This window comes from Pristiophorus japonicus, chromosome 1 (assembly GCF_044704955.1).
Source record: "Pristiophorus japonicus isolate sPriJap1 chromosome 1, sPriJap1.hap1, whole genome shotgun sequence".
Taxonomy (NCBI): Eukaryota; Metazoa; Chordata; class Chondrichthyes; family Pristiophoridae; genus Pristiophorus; species Pristiophorus japonicus.
In genome coordinates this window covers 161,659,618-161,678,306 of record NC_091977.1, presented here as the reverse complement: position 1 = coordinate 161,678,306, position 18,689 = coordinate 161,659,618, and the positions used below count along the sequence as shown (strand labels likewise).

Sequence of the window (18,689 nt, the reverse complement as noted above, 5' to 3'; positions counted from 1 at the left end):
TCCACTTTCCACCCTGCCCATTGATAAGTTGTATGCTAATTGAGCAACATTCTTAGGAAAGTCCTGCCCGAGATACCTTCAGGACTTTTTCCAATTAAACTTACCTGCCACCAGGTATCTGGCCATGGCTTGTTGGTGCATTGGCTTCCAAAATGCCTTAACATCTACAAATTAGAATATGGTTTCTATTGTATTTTACAGAGCTTTATATATTATATTTATATATAAACTACAAACATGTAATTCCACAAATAATTATAGCATGTATGATAATTAAGTTGTGTATATTAAATATAAGTTTATCATTTGATAATACATTTAAATTTGGATGGGCTTATTGGCATTAACACTTACAACACACACAATATATTTTCTGTTCTGCAATACTAATTCAGACTACAAAATACATATTCTGCAAATGAAACAACACTGGAATCAGTTATCAGCTTTACAAAAGTCTAATGCAATTGTTCTTTTAAAATTCTATGATAAAAAGCTTGATATAAATAATACAAACATATTGGTGTCAATAGAATGTACACTAGTATCCTTAATGTTCCTGCTGTAGAAAAAAATGGAATATTAAAATTTACAATTCATTACTAAGGTAAAGATTGGCATGAATAATACACATGTGGCTTTGTCATTTCCACAGCCATTACAAAATTAACTAGGGGTACTGAACCATGTTATAGTTTCATAATAGATGCAAACTGTGCATCTCATTTTACAATTAGCACAGTAGCATCTGAAACTGGACAATTGTGAGAGTGCACTCAACAAACTGGGGTGAATATGAAATCTACAGGAGGGGAAAAAATTAGCCGCTGCCACATCTTATGTAGCTGTGCAATCATGACCCATTTGTGATAGAAATGTCCTTGTCAAAGCTGTCTTTGTTTTTTTGTAGTTGATAAGCAACACAAATGATAAAGTTACATTATCTGCTGTAACTGTGATGAGAGTTAACAACCCCAAGTTGTTGCTCAGCAAATTTATTGCGGTAAAAGGTATGATGCCATCCTGCCAGTGGTTCAGTGGCAGAAGGAAGTGCCTGAAACAACCAAGGTTGTTTTAAATGCCAACAGTGTCCAATGGGTGTTACCCACATCACCTGCCATTAAATTTAAAGGAAACCAAGATAATCATATTCATGCAGTTGGCATCATCCTATTATGTTTACTCTAGTCTTTTTCTAACTTTTAAGAAGAAAATAAACAATAGTTTGCATTTACAATAAATAATTGGTGTGCCGTGGGATATCCTGTTTTCTTTCATGTACTTTGTTTATGACCTGAGGCACCATTTGGCATTATGACTCTGGCTTCTTAGCAGCACCAACTTTTTTGACAGTACTGGATGCGATAAGAACAAGCACAGTCCCTATTTTTAAATGAACTCAATGGTTTGAACAATAGAGAGCATAAGCTTAAAAATAACCTGAAAGAATAAAATGGTCCAGTTCAAATCTCATTACAGGCAGTATAAAACGCCAGTGTTGTGGATATACAAGACGGCTGTAATATTAAATCAATTCAGATATTTGATAAACTTTGGAGAGCAGAGGCAAATACATAATCAGAAACTGTACATTATTTGCTAACATGGGCTCAGTGGGTCAAGTGACACTTTGAAGTCCATGTTTTGAATCACTGGGTTAAACAGGATAAACCCAAGATTGGAACCAAATCTTGTACTCATCTTTGAAACATATCACTTTCATAAACTTTACATGCTACATCATGCCAAATAACATGTAGCATATGTTATACCGCCACAGAAAATGCAAAAGAAGATGCTTAAAAAAAGCACAAAAGCTATTAAATTGCATTTTTTTTTTTTAAACTGACCACTTGGGCCTGTTACTTATTCTAACCTGGATATGCCAGTCCTTGGCACTAGCTCTACACATATCTGTACTGTTGACCTATGTTGTGAGCCATACAGGATCACAAAAAACCTTACCTATTGCTGTAATTTAAACTACAATGAGAATAATAAAAATCTTTTATAAGGCCAGTGCCTTTCAATGTATCCTTGTGATGCTTAAAAACATTAAAATAGATGTTTATAAATGTTTTTTCCTACAAAAGTATGTCTTTGAAATGATGCAGTCAATCCGTACAAATGTTAAAGCACAGACTCAATGTTTTCACACATTTCATTCTCTCCCAAATGGTAGATAAATGTTGTCCTTCCAGCTGATTTGTTTGAATCCGCTGCAGCCGCATCTAGTGTTAACGTGGATGCAAAGAGATCTGAAGTGGTCATTCGACCAATCGAGTCCTCATCTCCCTGAATATACTTCTTGGAATGACTCTTTATGTAATGCCATGTAGTTGTATACAATATAAAAGCAATAGTCTTCAAGCCTATGGCAATGCTGACATAGAGATATCTGTATGAATCGTTATCATATAAAGCACATGCTCCACTTTTATTGCAGGTTTCTGACCAGACGAGACAAGTAGAGTCAATTGCAGCCCCAAAGATAAGTGGTGGTGGGATAAAACCTAAACAAGAATAGAAAGATACACAGAATAAATAAAATGTACCCAGTTACTAACCACAATTTTGGTGATAAGAGATGGGAAGTGAATAATACAACTGGAAACACTTTAAAAGATTACTTGCTACTAGCTTTAGCATCACTTTGTTTATTTCTGCCTTTCTTTTGAATTATTTTAATAATATAATTAAGTGGTAGGGGAACTGGCTGACAGTTCAGAGGAACTACTGTGTCTACGTGGAATATTAAATATAAGGGTACATCACAAATCTGTGGTCTGAGCAGGACATTTAGCTTGAAGAGGTGCAGGTCAGATACAGGGCTACAACACTGAGAGCTCAGGAAATTTGAATTTATCGAAGGATCTTTGGTGTAGAGTGATTCACCCTCAACTGTGCATTAATTCAGTTACCTTGTTATATTGGGTTCAGTGATTCCAGCGACATCACTGCAACTCCTGATTATAGAAGAAGCGACGGTGACATCCCTTTGCGGTAAAATCATTTTTTAGGTGCTGACTGCCATAATGTGCCTGCAGGTCCAATCTTAGTTTACATAATCTAGAAATCACCAGGGATAAATGTTTGTTTGTTAAATGACCATTTGAGCCTCTGGACATACCTGTTACTACTCCATTACAATTGACGATGGTGCAATATATTTTAGCTCGAGTGTAATTGTGTACACAGTGGGGGTCATTTGGACTTTTGCGATAGTGTAAAATGGTGACAGCAAATTGGCAGATCATTTCACATCTCTCCCCATTTTAATTTCCAGTTCAATGGAACATTATCAAATTATCGCGAGTACGTGAATGAACACATTCAATTTATGACTTATTTCAGATAATGATGCAATACACAAAGAGAAAGTGAACTATCCAAAGCTCACATTTTGGCTGGAATTTTCACAGGAAAAAAAAGGGTGGGTTGGAGGTGTGGGGGGAAGTGAAAGTGGTAAAAGTCTACAACCTGACCCCCAACCCGCCCACTTCCACCTTTAACTCGGGGGGGGGGGGGGCGGGTTGGCAATTTAAATTTTATAATTGGGCCTGAAGCCTCTACTTCGGTTTTACTGCAGGCGGCCGAGGATCCCGGGGCTTGGGATTCCCGGTAGCTGCAATGAGGTGGCCACACGGAGCAATTCTTGTGGGCTGGGAGGAGCAGGAGCACTTCCTCCCAGCCCCCTAAGCTCCTCATCAGCAGCCTGCAACCCCCAGGTCGGGGTTCGGATACCCTCCCGCCCCCCCACCAGGGATTGACCCCCCGACCCCCGGGTTTGTGACTCAGCCTCAGGGTCAGGGATTGGACAACCCCCGCCAGGATCAATCTCACCCCTCGGAGTCAGAAATCTGATCCCATACCCACCCCGGAGATCGCGACTCAGCCCTGGGGGACTGGACCCCCACCCCCCAGGAGATGAGAGACCCCCGGGCTTTGAACTCCTTCCCCCATCACCACCCTGGGCTCAGCACCTACCTGGTCCTGCAGCCTCCTGGTCTGCCTTCCCCACCTGACTAGAAGTCAGCCTGTCAATGAGGCTGACCTCCAGGTAGGAAACCTGCTCTATACATCACATACACACTATGGAGTCAAAACTTCACAGCATGCCGGGAAACCCGAACTTCCGGGTTTCCTGTCATCTCTTGGGTCCCCACTGCAACATGCGGGTAGAAAGCTGGAAAATCAGCCCTTTTGTTTTATAAGAAAAAAACTAAAAGTATAAAGCAGGTCCAAGAAAAGATACGTTCGTTTTTCTGGTTTGATGAAGGGTCCTGACCCAATATTAACTTGTCTTTTTTTTCAGGAGCTTATAGAGCTACTGTCAAAATCTAATATTTTCTCCAGAGGCTTTTTAACATTTCAAACACAATTTGATTTCAGCTCCTATTTTCATGTAATGTTCTTCATATTACACATTTCTGGTAAATCTATGATTAAAGATGGCAGAAAATCATAGTTTCGGTTTCTATGGCCATTTTGAGAAAATTGGGGAAAAAATGCTCCGAATGAAATTCTGAAGCATGCAGCATCTTAAAGTGAGCCATTTATTAACTTCAGCTCTTGAATGATCTGGCAGCCATCACAAAGTAATAGTTCTACAATGAAATAGCTAGATCTGGAAAACATGAAAGCAAATGGATGCTTCCACATAACCTATATATTTCACTTTCAATGTCTGGGTCATAATTGTTTTACAGATGCAAGAAAACCATTTATTGGCATGGCCATATTGTAAAATACTTTGAAAAAAATATTCACAAGTTATATTAACTTAACCCTAATTAGTTTTATACTTTTTATAGTACACAGCACCAATAAACAATGGCCTGGAATTTGAGGTGAGTAATAACAGTTAGTGATTGCTGTTACTACCCCTCTGAAACTGACCACAACTTCAGGATTTAGCGCATGCGCATCTAAACACGGAAATCCTGAAGTTGCAGTCAGTCATTCACGGCTCCGACACTGGATGCACTGTGGACTTCGCCACTCCCCCCGCCCTCCCCATACCCGGAAATCAGTGTAATCAGAGAACTGTCAAAAACTTGGGCTTTTCTGCGGTAATATCACTGTTAAATACCGCATTAAATGTTATGCCTTGTTGGATTAGGTGCAATTGGAGCTTTAACAATGTATTGACTCCTAAACAAACTTTCTAGCCCTGAAAAACTATCTTTTTTATTTATGGAGTATCAAATTGCACTATTATGATAGAAATTACAATTTTTAATAAACGTATTAAAACATTTTTTTAAAGTTTGTTCATGATATTTCAGGTTCTGCCTTATCCCCATGTGAGAGTCCCAGAGGCTGAAATTCAGGGTCTCAAAGAGACCCGTTAATACCCGATTGCGTGGTCATTCTTCGAAATTGAATGGCCGCCGCTTAGGGGTCAACTGGCCAACCTGACCTAAATTCAGGTCAGGGATTTTTCAGCCTGGAGCCCATCCCAAGTGATTGCACAGCCAATTTTAATCAATAAAAATACTTACCTCCCGATATTCAGCTGAACTCATCGATCCCCCGCCGCGCGGTGCCCCCAGCAGGTTTTTCTGCCCGTGCATCATCTCCGCAATGAGTGCGGCCCGGCAGCAAGGTAGCCCTTAAAGGGGAAGGCCCACTGCTGTGGTCGCAATGGATAAAGTTTTACCGGCCGACTTGCCGATCGGCTGGCAAGTTACTGCCCGGGTTCGGCCGGGCCATCAACGGGCAGCATGGCACCCCCTCTTGGGTGCCAGACTGCTGGTCCAGCCGAAACCCTCCCTGGTGGCCCAGTGGCCAAAGATAAACAATGATAGAATCTCTGCCCTTTAACGGAGGGGAGAGGAGCGTGGTGACGTCACCACTACTCCACCGCTGATAGACAGTGGCGGAGGCCCCGTCCGACCCATTTTCAGCCAGTCAGCCTGGCTTTCAGCCTAGGGCCCCATTATGAGTCATTTCCTGTGGGACTTTGAAAAAAGTCCTGAAAATGGCTCTACCTACCGTGGCAAGGATTCCAGTGGTAAGTACCACTCAAAAAATCATAGGTGTGTCTTCTGGCGGACTTGACTTTCCACCCCCCAATCTTTATTTCGCACTCTGTAACATTTTTAAAAGTAGATATGAAAGCAGCTTCCCATTTCCTGGTTCCCTGTCTGTGAGAATTCTGCTTTGTGATTGGCTGCTTAGACAACTTGTTGACATCATATCAGCATCACTTTAGCAAATCCCCACCATACTGCGCTGAAATCACTTGAATGTCAAAAAAGGCAAGCTTCTTGCCACTGAGATTGGGAGAGGGTGTAAGTATAAACCCAGTAACTACAGGCCAGTCAGTTTAACCTCGATGGTGGGGAAGCTTTTACAAACGATAATTCGGGACAAGTGTGGATTAATTAAGGAGAGGCAGTACGGATTTGTCAAAGGCAAATTATCCTTAACTAACTTGATTCAGTTTTTTTGTGCTGTAACCATTCTATGATTCTATCTCTGTGGGCAGCTTTCTCCAGGGCCAGCGGCAAGCACATTTGCTTCGCCACTGATCACAAATTCCAGACATATAGATTTCATCAATACTAGGAATATTTCAATCTGCATAACCCATTACCTGCAGTGTCATCGGAGGTAAAATTCAATTCTTGCCAACTTTTGCAAAGCCCCAGGACAAAAAGTATAAAACCCAGCCCCCTACTTGCTAGTTTATGGCCTTTTCTACTTACTCCTACCATGTTGTGGATGTTACCTGGAGGCTGGATTGAAAAGACCACATAACTTGGTAACTACTTCCCTGGTGAAGCATATAACATACTCAGCTAGCTATGCCAAGGTATACACATATTGGCCCAGATTTTCTTGGGCCTATGACCGCCTATGTGGTGCGTACGTGGCCGTAAGTGCCTCGCAAGTTCCGGGTTTCCGCTTGCGATGCGCATGCACGAAAACCCGGAACTTGCAATCTGTCAAGACCGTATCCCTGGGAAATGGACATTCGCTGGTGCAAAGTTGGGCTATTTACTCAACTACTGCTCAGCGAATTCCCGTGAAACTCTTACGTCTGGTAAAAGCAGGCATAGGGCCAGCGTAAGAGTTTAATGAAATATAAAAAATTTTAAAAAAATTATTTGAACATAAAAAACTTTAAAATTAGTTATAGGTTACTTTTTAGCCCCTTTAAAACGTTTACATTTATTTTTCAAAAAATTTAATTTTTCTTTTAAATGTTTCATGAAATTGTATTTTAATTAATTTTAAACATAATGATTTTTTCCTGTATTTCAGTGTTGTGTACATGTATTTCTTAAGTGATTCCTATTAAGTTTCTGGGGATTCCTGACATAAATGGAATCACCATAAGCAAAATGGCAATCCCCTTTCTGATTGGTTGGGCTGGCCCACGTGATCCCAGGGATGTTTGCGAACCACATGCACCCCTGGGATACGTGGGGCTCTACACATGCATACGCCTGCAGACCCAGGAGCCAGAATCTCTGTGGATCCAGGATCATCAGGTAGGTTTGTAGTCTTACAGCGGTTCAGAGGCATTCACCCACAGTAAACCTCTTTCCGTGGAAAGCCTCCAACTGTATATTCAGGCCGATTGCGCCTGAGATGAGAACAATTTCATGCCAAACAGCTTAGGTGTAATCGCACCTGTCTTTCTTGCCTCCAGAAAAACTCCTCTTCCTCACTCAAATCTAGGAATGCCATTAGAATCCCCAAAGGAATTCCTATGCTGAGTAATTTGTTTTTGCAAGTGAAGTAAGCAGCTGACAGCAAAAGTTACATGAAAAGCAGTTTAAGTAGCAAATGAAAAATGGCTTGCACACCATTAACAATAAAAGATTAGAGGCTCCTGATACTTAGTGAGACTATTTTCTCCCTGACGCCCAGATAACTATTTGGCATGTTAATGTGAAATAATGTCAGCAAAACATATAATAATTTAATAAGTATAAATATTCATTAGCAGCAAGAAATTTGATTTGCAAAATAAACCCCAATTTATGTGCAGCACTGGGGAAGGAGGAATGTCAGGTCCTGTCAATCTCAATCCAATCATAACAATGACCAAGAAATAACTATCCAATTTCCCCTGCTGGCATCAAGTTAATGGAAAGGATGCTTTTCCGTCTGCATTTCAGATTTAAAGCAAAAGGAATGATTCTGTATCAGTGAGAAGTCGTTCTCAGAGAAAACATGAAATGAAGATTCAGGGCACCATTGGAAAGTTTCTGTTCTATACACCACGAAACAGAAAGTAAACAATCCTTCAAAATAAAATGAAACCTATTGTGTGGGTAAGTAAATGTGAGTGAGGATATGATGCAGCACCAAATCAGTGCAATAACCATTGCCTTAACTTTCAGCCGCCATGGGCAGGCAGGTGTCGGTGATGCACCTGAAGTGGAGCTTGCTCCCGCCTGTCCCAAGGTCATGATGTGCCCATCCATCTGCAAACTTCGGCAGAATCAGTGATGGAGGGTAGGGACCCAGCGTGACCACGCAGGATCATGGACCATGGATTTTCAGCCCCTTTATCTCCAGGTGAAGTAAGTATCTGGAAATGTTGCTGTTTTACCAAATTAGATGCCCTAATTTTCCAGTCCAATGTTTACCAGCTAGTAATTGCACGTTGCAAGCCGAAGACAGTGAGTTATTTTAAATCCCAAATGCTGCCTCTGCTTCTGGCTCTTTAAGCTGCAGGAGACTCAGAGTTCTGGTGCGTTTCCAAAGACCATTTGTTCGATTACTTGGTTTGATGGCCACTACTGTTCAGTCATTTCTACAGCAACAAAGGGATCCATGTCCATATTTACATTTGATAATATCACTAGAAATGTGTGGGTGAACAACTACCGTTCCATTCAAATCCCCCACTTTGACTCACTGGTGAGCTTCTGATCAATCAAGGTTCGCACCAAGATTCCTGCAGTGGGACAGTAGCTGTTTTCCTCATACCTGGACAATCGTGCACACAACTCTCCGCACCCACTGTCCGCTCATGAAGCAGTTGCAGCAGGTTGTCCCGGTAATATCATTTCGCAACTCTGAGCATTCTCCCAGGCCAATGGACTTAAAGAGCAATCCCCTGGTGGAGGGAAAATGCACTACTTGTTTTTTTACAGTCAAAACATTTCCACTGGGTGTACAGATCTTTTACTTAACCCCCAGCAGCGCTCGATGTGGCAAACAGGACACTTTTTAAAAACTCATATATCTTTGCATCAAAGCCACTGTGAAACCAATCTATAGAAAAACATCACTGACTAAAGTTTAATTGATTACCCATTTAGATTACATTGCTGCCTTCGGAAGAAAGGTGTTGCAAGACTCTGAAGCCCATGAATTTCTTCAGGGAGGTCCGTGCTAGGACAGTAAAGTCACAAATGCGTGTACAGTTCTGGTGCTGCTGAATCTGCCCCGCAGCATAAATTGAACTAATTTGGTACAATGGGAACCAGGTCTTATTGTAGCTGGATCCAATATAAGGCTTGATCTCTTATGGTCATATTTCAGGAAATCCACTGTTGTGCAAGGTGATTGAAGATTAAATGTTTTTAATGTATCTTATTAAGCTATATGTTGATGAATTTACAGATATGGAGTACCATTGTGACAAAATAAACCTAGGCGTCCCTGTACATGACAAGATGGTAACTGGACCATGGATAACATCACCACCGGGCCCAATCTCATCCTCACCCGATTTCCACTCAAAAGCAGTGTTGAAAATATAACCCCATCCCAATATTGTGAAATAATTAACAAAAGTAAAAAGGTTTGAATAATAGTTTTGAAATGCCATTTTGGGCAAGATATATTGGCCTTAGAGGTGGTATAGTACAGATTCAAGGTTAAATCATGAGGACTGGTTGCATATACTTGGTTTGTGTTACCTTGAGTTTAGATGGTTGAGGGGTGACATAATCAAGGTATTTAAAATGATAAAGGGCTTTGATAGGATAGAAACAGAGAAACTATTTCCTCTTATGCGGGAATCCAGAACAAGGGGACATAATCTTAGAGCTAGGCCATTTAGGAGTCAAATTTGTTTGTGACTTTTCACACAAAGGGAAGTGGAAATCTGGAGCGCTCTCCTCTAAAAGGCTGTGGGTGTGTGGGTCAATTGGAGCTTTCAAGACTGAGGTTGGTTAATGGTGACCTCCAGGATGTTGATGTGGGGCACTTGGTTATGGCGTTGCCACTGAAGATCAGGGGGAAAGAGTGTAGCCTCTTCATGTCAGAGATGGTTATTGCCTGGAACTTATGTGGCATGAGTATGGCCTGCCTCTTGTCAGCCTTTGTGGTGGATACAGTCAGCAAACAGCCCCACCTTATGTCAGAAGGAAGGTCTTTGATGAAGCAGCTGAAGATGGTTGGGCCAAGAACACACTGCCCCAAGGTACTCCTGTAGAAATGTTCAAAGGTTGTGATCATAGCCTTCAACAACCACAACCATCTTATTTTGATTTAAGCACGTCTCCAGCCACTGGAGGATTTTTTGATGGATTAAAATTGACCATAGCTTTTCTAGGGCTTTATGATGCCATATTTGGTTTTACTCCAAGGCCAGCTACTCTCATCTCTCCTCTGGCATTCAGTGGGTTCAAGTTCTACTCCGGAGACTTGAGCACAAATATCTAGGCTGGCACTGCAGTGCAGTACTAAGAGAGTGCTGAGGAGTTAGGTCCCTTGCATATACTAATCGATGCTTTTTTAAGGACCCCTCAGAAAAATTGCTCAGTACAGGTGCCGAGGCGGAACCACTCAGTTTTTTTGTTCCTTTTACAACCTGACCACAGATCCTTAAAGTGATCGTTGGAGGCCGCCATCAAAAATGTCCGTTTAAAAAAAAAGATGAGCTGAATGCAAAGCAAGGAGAGCTCTTCCCAGCGCTGCTGTGGGTCACTGCAGGCCCCGCTTGCCCCGTCCTGTCCTCCCACCACCTCCCCCAGGGCCTATCTGAGGGCCACTGTCGGCATGGTAGCCTGCCCAAATTGGAGCTCCGGCGACCTCCTCTGGATGCCTGCAGCTCGCTGGAAATATTATGAGGCCTGAGGCCCAATTTCAGACTAGTCTCGAGCCTCTGTCTTCTGGCACGCATTACGAGCGTGGTGCCTATTCTCCTCCTGAATAAAGGCCAAACCAATTTCTAACCCACTGTGTGCAATGCCACAGGACATGGAATACTCTTCTTTTGGTTTTCTTTTGTATATTTAGCCCTAGATTTGTCACGTGTATCTTTTTAATTTAAATTTCTCTACTCATCCAGGCAACGCCAATTTTTTGCTACCTTTCTTATTGTGGGAAGGAATCTGGTATTATTATAAATCTATGGCCAAAATGTTCTATCAAGGCACTTACTGTGGACATGTTACAGTGCCAATAGTCGGGCTTCCACTTTATTAGCAATTAAGCAGCAATGTATGTTTATTGGTCACTTCATTTTTTATATATTTGCCATTGGAACAACCTATCTTGGTGTGCATGCTGCCCCTGGCAACAGGAGTGTCACTTTGACACCAGTAGCAAACTGCAAACATAGATGGCTATAAATTACTTTCACGTTAAGTTTTCAGCAATCACAAGGAACATTCTGCCAAATTCTGAGAATCTCCATGTGAGTAGGAGCAAACTAAAATGGAACACAATCTCATTAAATAACTGAATAGCAACACCCACCAAGCAATCTGAGCATGAGAAACTGGACACCGAGGGCATAGGATTTGTATTCAGGATTCACAGACCTGTGGGGGGAAAGAAAGAAAACCAATTAACATCTATCACAGTCCAGACAACAGACTGCCTCCTAGTGCTAACCTTGTCTCCGTGTAAAATCTGCACTCACATGGTAGCAATCTGAAGCCTGCTGTACTGCAAGACTCTCCGAACTAACTAATTATCTTTGTGCATTATGTCCTTTCAGAGAGCTGCCAGCAACATCCATTTCAAGCAAATAACAACCAAAAGAAACAATTAACGTACAGACAATTTCAGTTTTCTGTTCGGGAAAAGAACAGAGGGATCCACATTGCCCTGTAACATTGCAGGAGAAGTTTCTTCTACCTGATGTTGTGGAACATGCATAGTTTACACTGCACGCAAGATTGCACAACATTGGCAGCAGTGGAAATACAACTGTGCAGATTGATTCAGTTATTTAAATGTTGTAATTTCTCCACAAGTTGCTTCTTGAAATAACACTGTAGGATATTAGTGTCCGTAACCCTTAATGTGTTCATCCAAAATTTATCTTTTCAATATTTTAGTAGCTGCATTAACCAATTCATCCCAAGGCTCAAGTTGATTAGAGGGCTTGACAGGAGAGCTTTGGTAAATGATGATTACGTGAAAAAAGCAACTCGAAATAAATGAAGCAAGACTAGAGTGAGTTCCTGTTGAGATAAATGTTGTAGATTTGCCTTCCATTGCATAATGTCTGTGTGTATACGAGACTCTTATAGACACATGTTAGTAATGAAACTGCACAGAAGCTGCAAGTTGTAGAGGTTGAATCATTCACTCATTGCAATTTGGAATGCCCTATACTAGTGTTTTTAACTTGTTTCCTCAAGTTATGTATTGAGTCAAAGTGTGCAGCTTACCTATATCTTAGCTAAACCCGATGCAACAATCCGAGAACATTCTTAAAGCAATATTAGAATATACAAGACATTAGACTGCCATAAAACAAACTCACCCACCTGATCAGAATCATTACTGATGGAGTCTGTGCCATTGCACCTATCAGACTTCCTACACAAACAACCGCAAAGAATGCTGGGAAAGCATGTTCACAACTTGTCCTGGGACATCGTCCTGACACAGCTGTCGCATTCAGGGCAAATTCAGTGTTGATACAGGCACAGTTGGTAAGATTCTAAGAAAAGAGAGCATGTTACAAAGGAATGTTGAATAATAAATATTGTCAAAACTAAAAAATTACCTAAAGTCTAAAAAAGTATTCGTGCGTGCACCTAAAAAAATTACAGGGAACATTGAAGGGCATCCAAAGCTAGAGCTCCTTGGATGACTAAAGATATAGAGGTTAAAATTAAACATATAAAGGAGGCTTATGATATAGTTTGGGTTCATAATTCAGCAGAGAACTAAGCTGAATACAAAAAGTACAGGGGAAAACTGAAAAAGGAACTAAGAGGAGCAAAGAGAGTATATGAGAACAGATTAGTGGGTAACATAAAAGAGAATCCCAAAGACTTTTATAAACATATAAATAGTACAATGGTAGCTAAAGGAAGAGTGGGCCAATTAGGGACTAAAGTGGAGATCTTGTGGAAGCAGGAGGCATAGTTGAGGTACTAAATGAATACTTTGTATCTTTCTTCACTAAAGAAGAGGATGCTGCCAATGTCACAGTAAAGAACAAGGTAGGAGAAATAAAAATAAATAACGAGGAGGTATCAAAATGGTTAGCAGCATCAAAGTAAAAAAGTTTCCCGCACCGGATAAGATGTATCCTAGGTTGCTGAGGGAAGTAAGAGTGAAAATTACGGAGGTTCTGACCACAATCTTCCAATTGATTGGATATTGGAGTGGTGCCAGAGAACTGGAGGATTGCAAATGTTATGCCGCTGTTCAATAAAGAGGGGTTGGAGGGAGGGGGGGGGGGAGGGGGGGCGGGAGAGATAATCCCGGCAACTACAGGCCAGCCAGTCAGCTTAACAGCCTAGAAATTCGTCTGAGATAGTGGCGCTAAACGGGTGGTATCGGATCGGCTACCCATTATACACAGTTCCATTGCAGTCAATAGAACTGAATTTCAGGCGCTGCGTGTAGCGGGCAGCTGATCCGATACCGCCCATTTCGCGCCACCGCCTGAGTCGAATTTCTAGGCCAACATCTTTGGTGGAGAAACTTTTAGATATTAACCTGGGACAAAATTAAAGGTAAATCATGTGTGACTAACTTGATCGAGTTCTTTGATGAAGTAAGAGAGAGGGTTGATGAGGGTAGTACGGTTGATGTTGTGTGTATGGACTTTCAAAAGGCGTCTTAGAAATTACCAAATAATAGATTTGTTAGCAAAATTGTTGCCCAAGGAATTAAAGGGGCAGTGGCTGCGTGGATACAAAATTGGCTAAGTGACAGAAAGCAGAGATTAATGGTGAACGGCTGTTTTTCAGACTAGAAGGAAGTGTGGTGGTGTCTCAAAGGTATTAGGACCACTGCCCTTTTTGATACATATTACTGACCTGGACTTGGGTATACAAGGCACAATTTCAAAGTTTGCAGATAACACAAAACTCAGAAATATAGTAAATAGTGAGGAGGATACTAACAGACTTCAAGAGGAGATAGACAGGTGAAATGGGCAGACACACGGCAGATAAAATTTAATGCAGAGAAGTGTGACGTTGGAAGAAGGAGAAGAGGCAATAAACTAAATGGTACAATTTTAAAGGGGTGCAGGAACAGAGTCCTGGGGCTGTACATACACAAGTCTTTGAAGGTGACAGGACAAGTTGATAAGGCTGTTAAAAAGGTAAATGGGACTTTACCTTTATAAATAGAGGCAGAGTGTACAAAAGCAAGGAAGTTATACTAAACCTTTATAAAACACTGGTTAGGCCCCAGCTGGAGAATTACATCCAGTTCTGGGAACCGCACTTTAGGAAGAATTTCAAGGCCTTAGAGAGGGTGCAGAGGAGATTTACTAGAATGGTATCAAGGATGAAAGGCTTCAGTTATGCAGAGACCAGAGAAAATGGGGTTATTCTCCTTATTATGGAGAAGGTTAAACGGATATTTGACAGAGATGTTCAAAATCATGTAGGGTTTTTATAGAGTAAGTAAGGAGAAACTGTTTCTAGTGGCAGAAGGAAACTCGACAACGAGTTGTGATCTAGAATTGCCTGAAAGGGTGGTAGAAGCAGATTCAGTAATATCTTTCAAAAGGGAATTGGATCAATACTTGGTGTAAAAAACTACATGGTAATGAGGAATGAGCAGGGCAGTAGGACTAATTGGATAGCTCTTTCAAAGAGCTGGCACAGACATGATGGGTTGAATGGCCTTTTTCTGTGTTGTATCACGATGATTCTACGATCAACTTTCGGCTTTAATTTTTTAGATGGGGCGGAGGGGACTGTGGGGAGGACACATTGTCAGTTTACTGAGCAATTCTTCAGTATTTCCGGTTTTGTAAACAATGTTCCATCATTGGATAAAATGTAAATAGGCTCTTTATTTTGTTGAATATGAAAAACATGCCCTTTGGTCCTATCACTAGACACTATTCGTTCAAGCTGATACTGAAAAGCACCAGACCGTCAGATTACGTGCAAGCCTCTGGTGCCGATTTGGAATGCTCAGATCGCCATGAGAACCACAACCCACAGCAGCCAAGGTGAGAGGCCAGTGTCCCTGTACTATGTCCATTTTATATGGTGTTTTCTCATACACACAGATACAGGTAACTGAATCCTGTACATTCAACTGTTTCATTAAAGAAATATCTCTTGGCATTGTTATTCATTTTTGAGAATTGTTGAATCTGTAAGTTCAGAGGTTAGTGAGCAACTCCACCACTGGTAGGTTTACTTTTGCAATCATGGCCAGGTAGAGTAATGGCATGTTTTACTGGTGTAGACGGAATCTGTTTCTTTAGGTGTTGCCCTCAGCACTCTGAAAGCTACCCCGTTTAAAGTGACACAAAAACAACAATCAATGTCTTCAGGAGAGGTGACCAAAAAAGTACACTGCAATTGTACATCCATTTTCTGGCTGCAGTGTTGGAAGAAGCGCCATAAAGGTAAGCAATTCATAAACTGTCATCTTGCCAAGGCTCATTATGCAGTGGAACCTTCCTACTGTGATCACTCTGGGATCTCGCTGCATTGGCTATATTTCACAAATGGCTGTTAAATGCAGCATCCTCAAGTTCCTTGGTTAGTTCCTGGCAAAAGCTGTGCCTTCACCACGAGAGTTGGAATGAATGTTCTCCCACTCAGCTCCTCACAGTTATCCCCTGATGCCTCACCTACATATGGTAACTCCAGCCCTTCAGGATTTTGACCCTGCGACGATGAAGGAACGGTAATATATTTCCATATCTGGATGGTGTGTAACGTGGAGGGGAACTTGCAGGTGATGGTGTTCCCATGCGCCTGCTGCCCTTGTCCTTCTAGGTGGTGGAGGTCATGGGTTTGGGAAAACATTCTGGTCCTCCGAATTTGGGTAACCGCAACTCCCAGCAAAGGGAGTTCCAACCCCTGGCTCTGCTCCTTTGGTGATATTGGCCTTATTATAAGGGGCAGGCGGAGATTCTGTCCCTTACAAGACCATCGGCAATGCCTGCAGTCAGCAGGGATCAGGCAGAACCAGTTCCTGCCTTTTTATAGTATGTTCCAGGAGTCTGGCAGAATCCTTGAGCAAATTTGGAGCAATTCTCTCAAAATTTATTCATTCAATTTGGGGGAAAAACTGTTGGAGAATTAACAAACTGAGTCATCCACTTTTATTACATGAATTAATTCTAAAGTCTGATAACAGCACCAAATCAGGATAGGATATTTTTCAATTTTTCAATCATGTCAGCTGAATGTCACACTGGATAGATTTTCCAATGAATAAATGCAATGATAATCCCTTAAAATATATTTTGTTGATTTTCACGAATACAAAGCTGGGTAGTTTCTAAGTAGCTGCTCTGCGCAATTCTTAGGTGGAATTCCATGTCATTTATGTTTATGTAGTGCCCTCTAGTGACAAGTGGCTTAATCACATTCTCATCAAGGCTGTGGAAGAATTTAAAATGAGGATGAGAATTTTTAATTTATTGCGTTGGGGAACAGCAATCCAATATAGGTCAATAAGATTGGTTAACAGACAGAAAACAGTGGGAATAAACGGTCATTTTCAGGATGACAAGCTAAGGGGATGAGGGGACTGAGTGTAATATATCCAAGTTTGCTGACAATACAAAGCTAGGTGGGAAAGTAAGCTGTGAGGAGGATGTAAAGAGGCTGTAAATGGATATTGACTGGTTAAGTAACTGGGCAAGCAAGTGTCAGGTGGAGTATAATGTGGGGAAGTGTGAAATTATCCACTTTGATAGGAAGAATGGAAAAGCAGAATATTTTTTAAATGGTGAAAGACTATTACATGTTGGTATTCAGAGTGACTTGGGTGTCCTTGCATACAAATCACAGAAAGTTATCATGCAGGTACAGCAAGCAATTAGGAAGGCAAATGGTACATTGGTCTTTATTGCAAGGGGGTTGCAGTATAAGAGTAAGGAAGCCTTGCTGCAATTATATCAAGCTTTAGTGAATTCTGTGTACAGTTTTGATATCCTTATCTTAGGGAGGATATACTTGCCGTAGAGGGTTGCAATAAAGGTTCATTAGATTCCTGGGATGAGAGGGTTGTCCTATGAGGAGAGATTGAGTAGAATGGGCCTATAATCTCTGGAATTTAGAAGAATGAGGTGATCTCATTTAAATGTATGAAATTCTTAGAGGGCTTGACAGGGTAGCTGCTGAGAAGCGGTGGGTGGGGACGAGGGGGTAGGCGGTGGGGATAGGCGGCGTTTTAGACGGGAAACCCGGATTGCTCTGGAGTTTTAACCACAGTGAATAGGGAACCTGCAGCTGTTACTGGGAGCTTGGGGGGGGGGGTCTGATTCCCAATGGGAGGTCCGATCCTAGGGTGGATACGATCACCGACCCACAGGGGTCTTTGTATGGGGGGGGGGTGGTCTGGTGGGGGGGGGGGGGCGGAGAGCTTGCATGCCTTCAGCAGTTGGGTTTTCTGAGGCCGAGGAAACTGGTCTGGCCACTGTTAAACTTAAAATTGTAAAAGAAGTGGAAAGAAATTGAAAGGTGACGTCACAGCCAAGGGGGTAAGTGATTGGTGAGTAGTTTTTTCTTTTTCTTTTCTTTATCAGTAAGTAACCTTTAGCATTATTGTTGCCAAATTAAGTTGATCTCGGGGTTAAGTCATGGCAGGAGAGCTCAGACATGTGTTATGCTCCTCCTATATTATGTGGGAAGTCAGGGAGGCTTCCGGTGTCCCTGACGACTACGTGTGCGGGAAGTGTATCCGGCTGCAGCTCCTGACAGACCGCATTGTGGCACTGGAGCTGCGGGTGGATTCACTCTGGAGCATCGACCATGCTGAGAATGACATGAATAGCACATTTAGTGAGTTGGTCTTACCGCAGGTAAAGGTTTGACAGCCAGATAGGGGATGGGTGACCAACAGGAAGAGCAATGGAAGGAAGGTAGTGCAGGGATCCCCTGCGGTCATCCCCCTGCAAAACAGATACACTGCTTTGGATACTGTTGAGGGGGAGGACTCATCAGGAGAGAGCAGCAACAGCCAAGTCCATGGCACCGTGGGTGGCTCTGCTGCAAAGGAGGGCAGGAAAAAAAATGGGAGAGCTATAGTGATACGGGATTCTATTGCAAGGGGAATAGATAGACATTTCTGCGGCCACAACTGAGACTCCAGAATGGTATGTTGCCTCCCTAGTGCAAGGGTCAAGGATGTCTCGGAGCGGGTGCAGGACATTGTGAAGGAGGAGGGTAAACAGCCAGTTGTCGTGGTGCATTTAAGTACCAAAGATATAGGGAAAAAACAGGATGAGGTCCGACAAGACGAATTTAGGGAGCTAGGAGCTAAATTAAAAAGTAGGACCTCAAAAGTAATAATCTCAGGATTGCTACTAGTGC

General features: G+C 41.9%; 1 protein-coding gene across 1 annotated transcript in view; it reads right to left on the bottom strand.

Annotated features, from left to right (window-relative positions):
- Positions 1–333: 333 nt before the first annotated feature.
- The window catches only part of LOC139266749 (solute carrier organic anion transporter family member 3A1-like), a 467,845-nt gene continuing 449,489 nt past the window's right edge, over positions 334–18,689 (bottom strand). The window contains exons 8-10 of the mRNA XM_070884345.1: positions 12,699–12,874; positions 11,677–11,741; positions 334–2,513 (exon numbers count right to left, since the gene is read on the bottom strand). Of these exons, the coding sequence (XP_070740446.1) occupies positions 2,131–2,513; positions 11,677–11,741; positions 12,699–12,874 (624 nt within the window). The 3' untranslated portion in view covers positions 334–2,130. The remainder of the gene's footprint in view (positions 2,514–11,676; positions 11,742–12,698; positions 12,875–18,689) is intronic.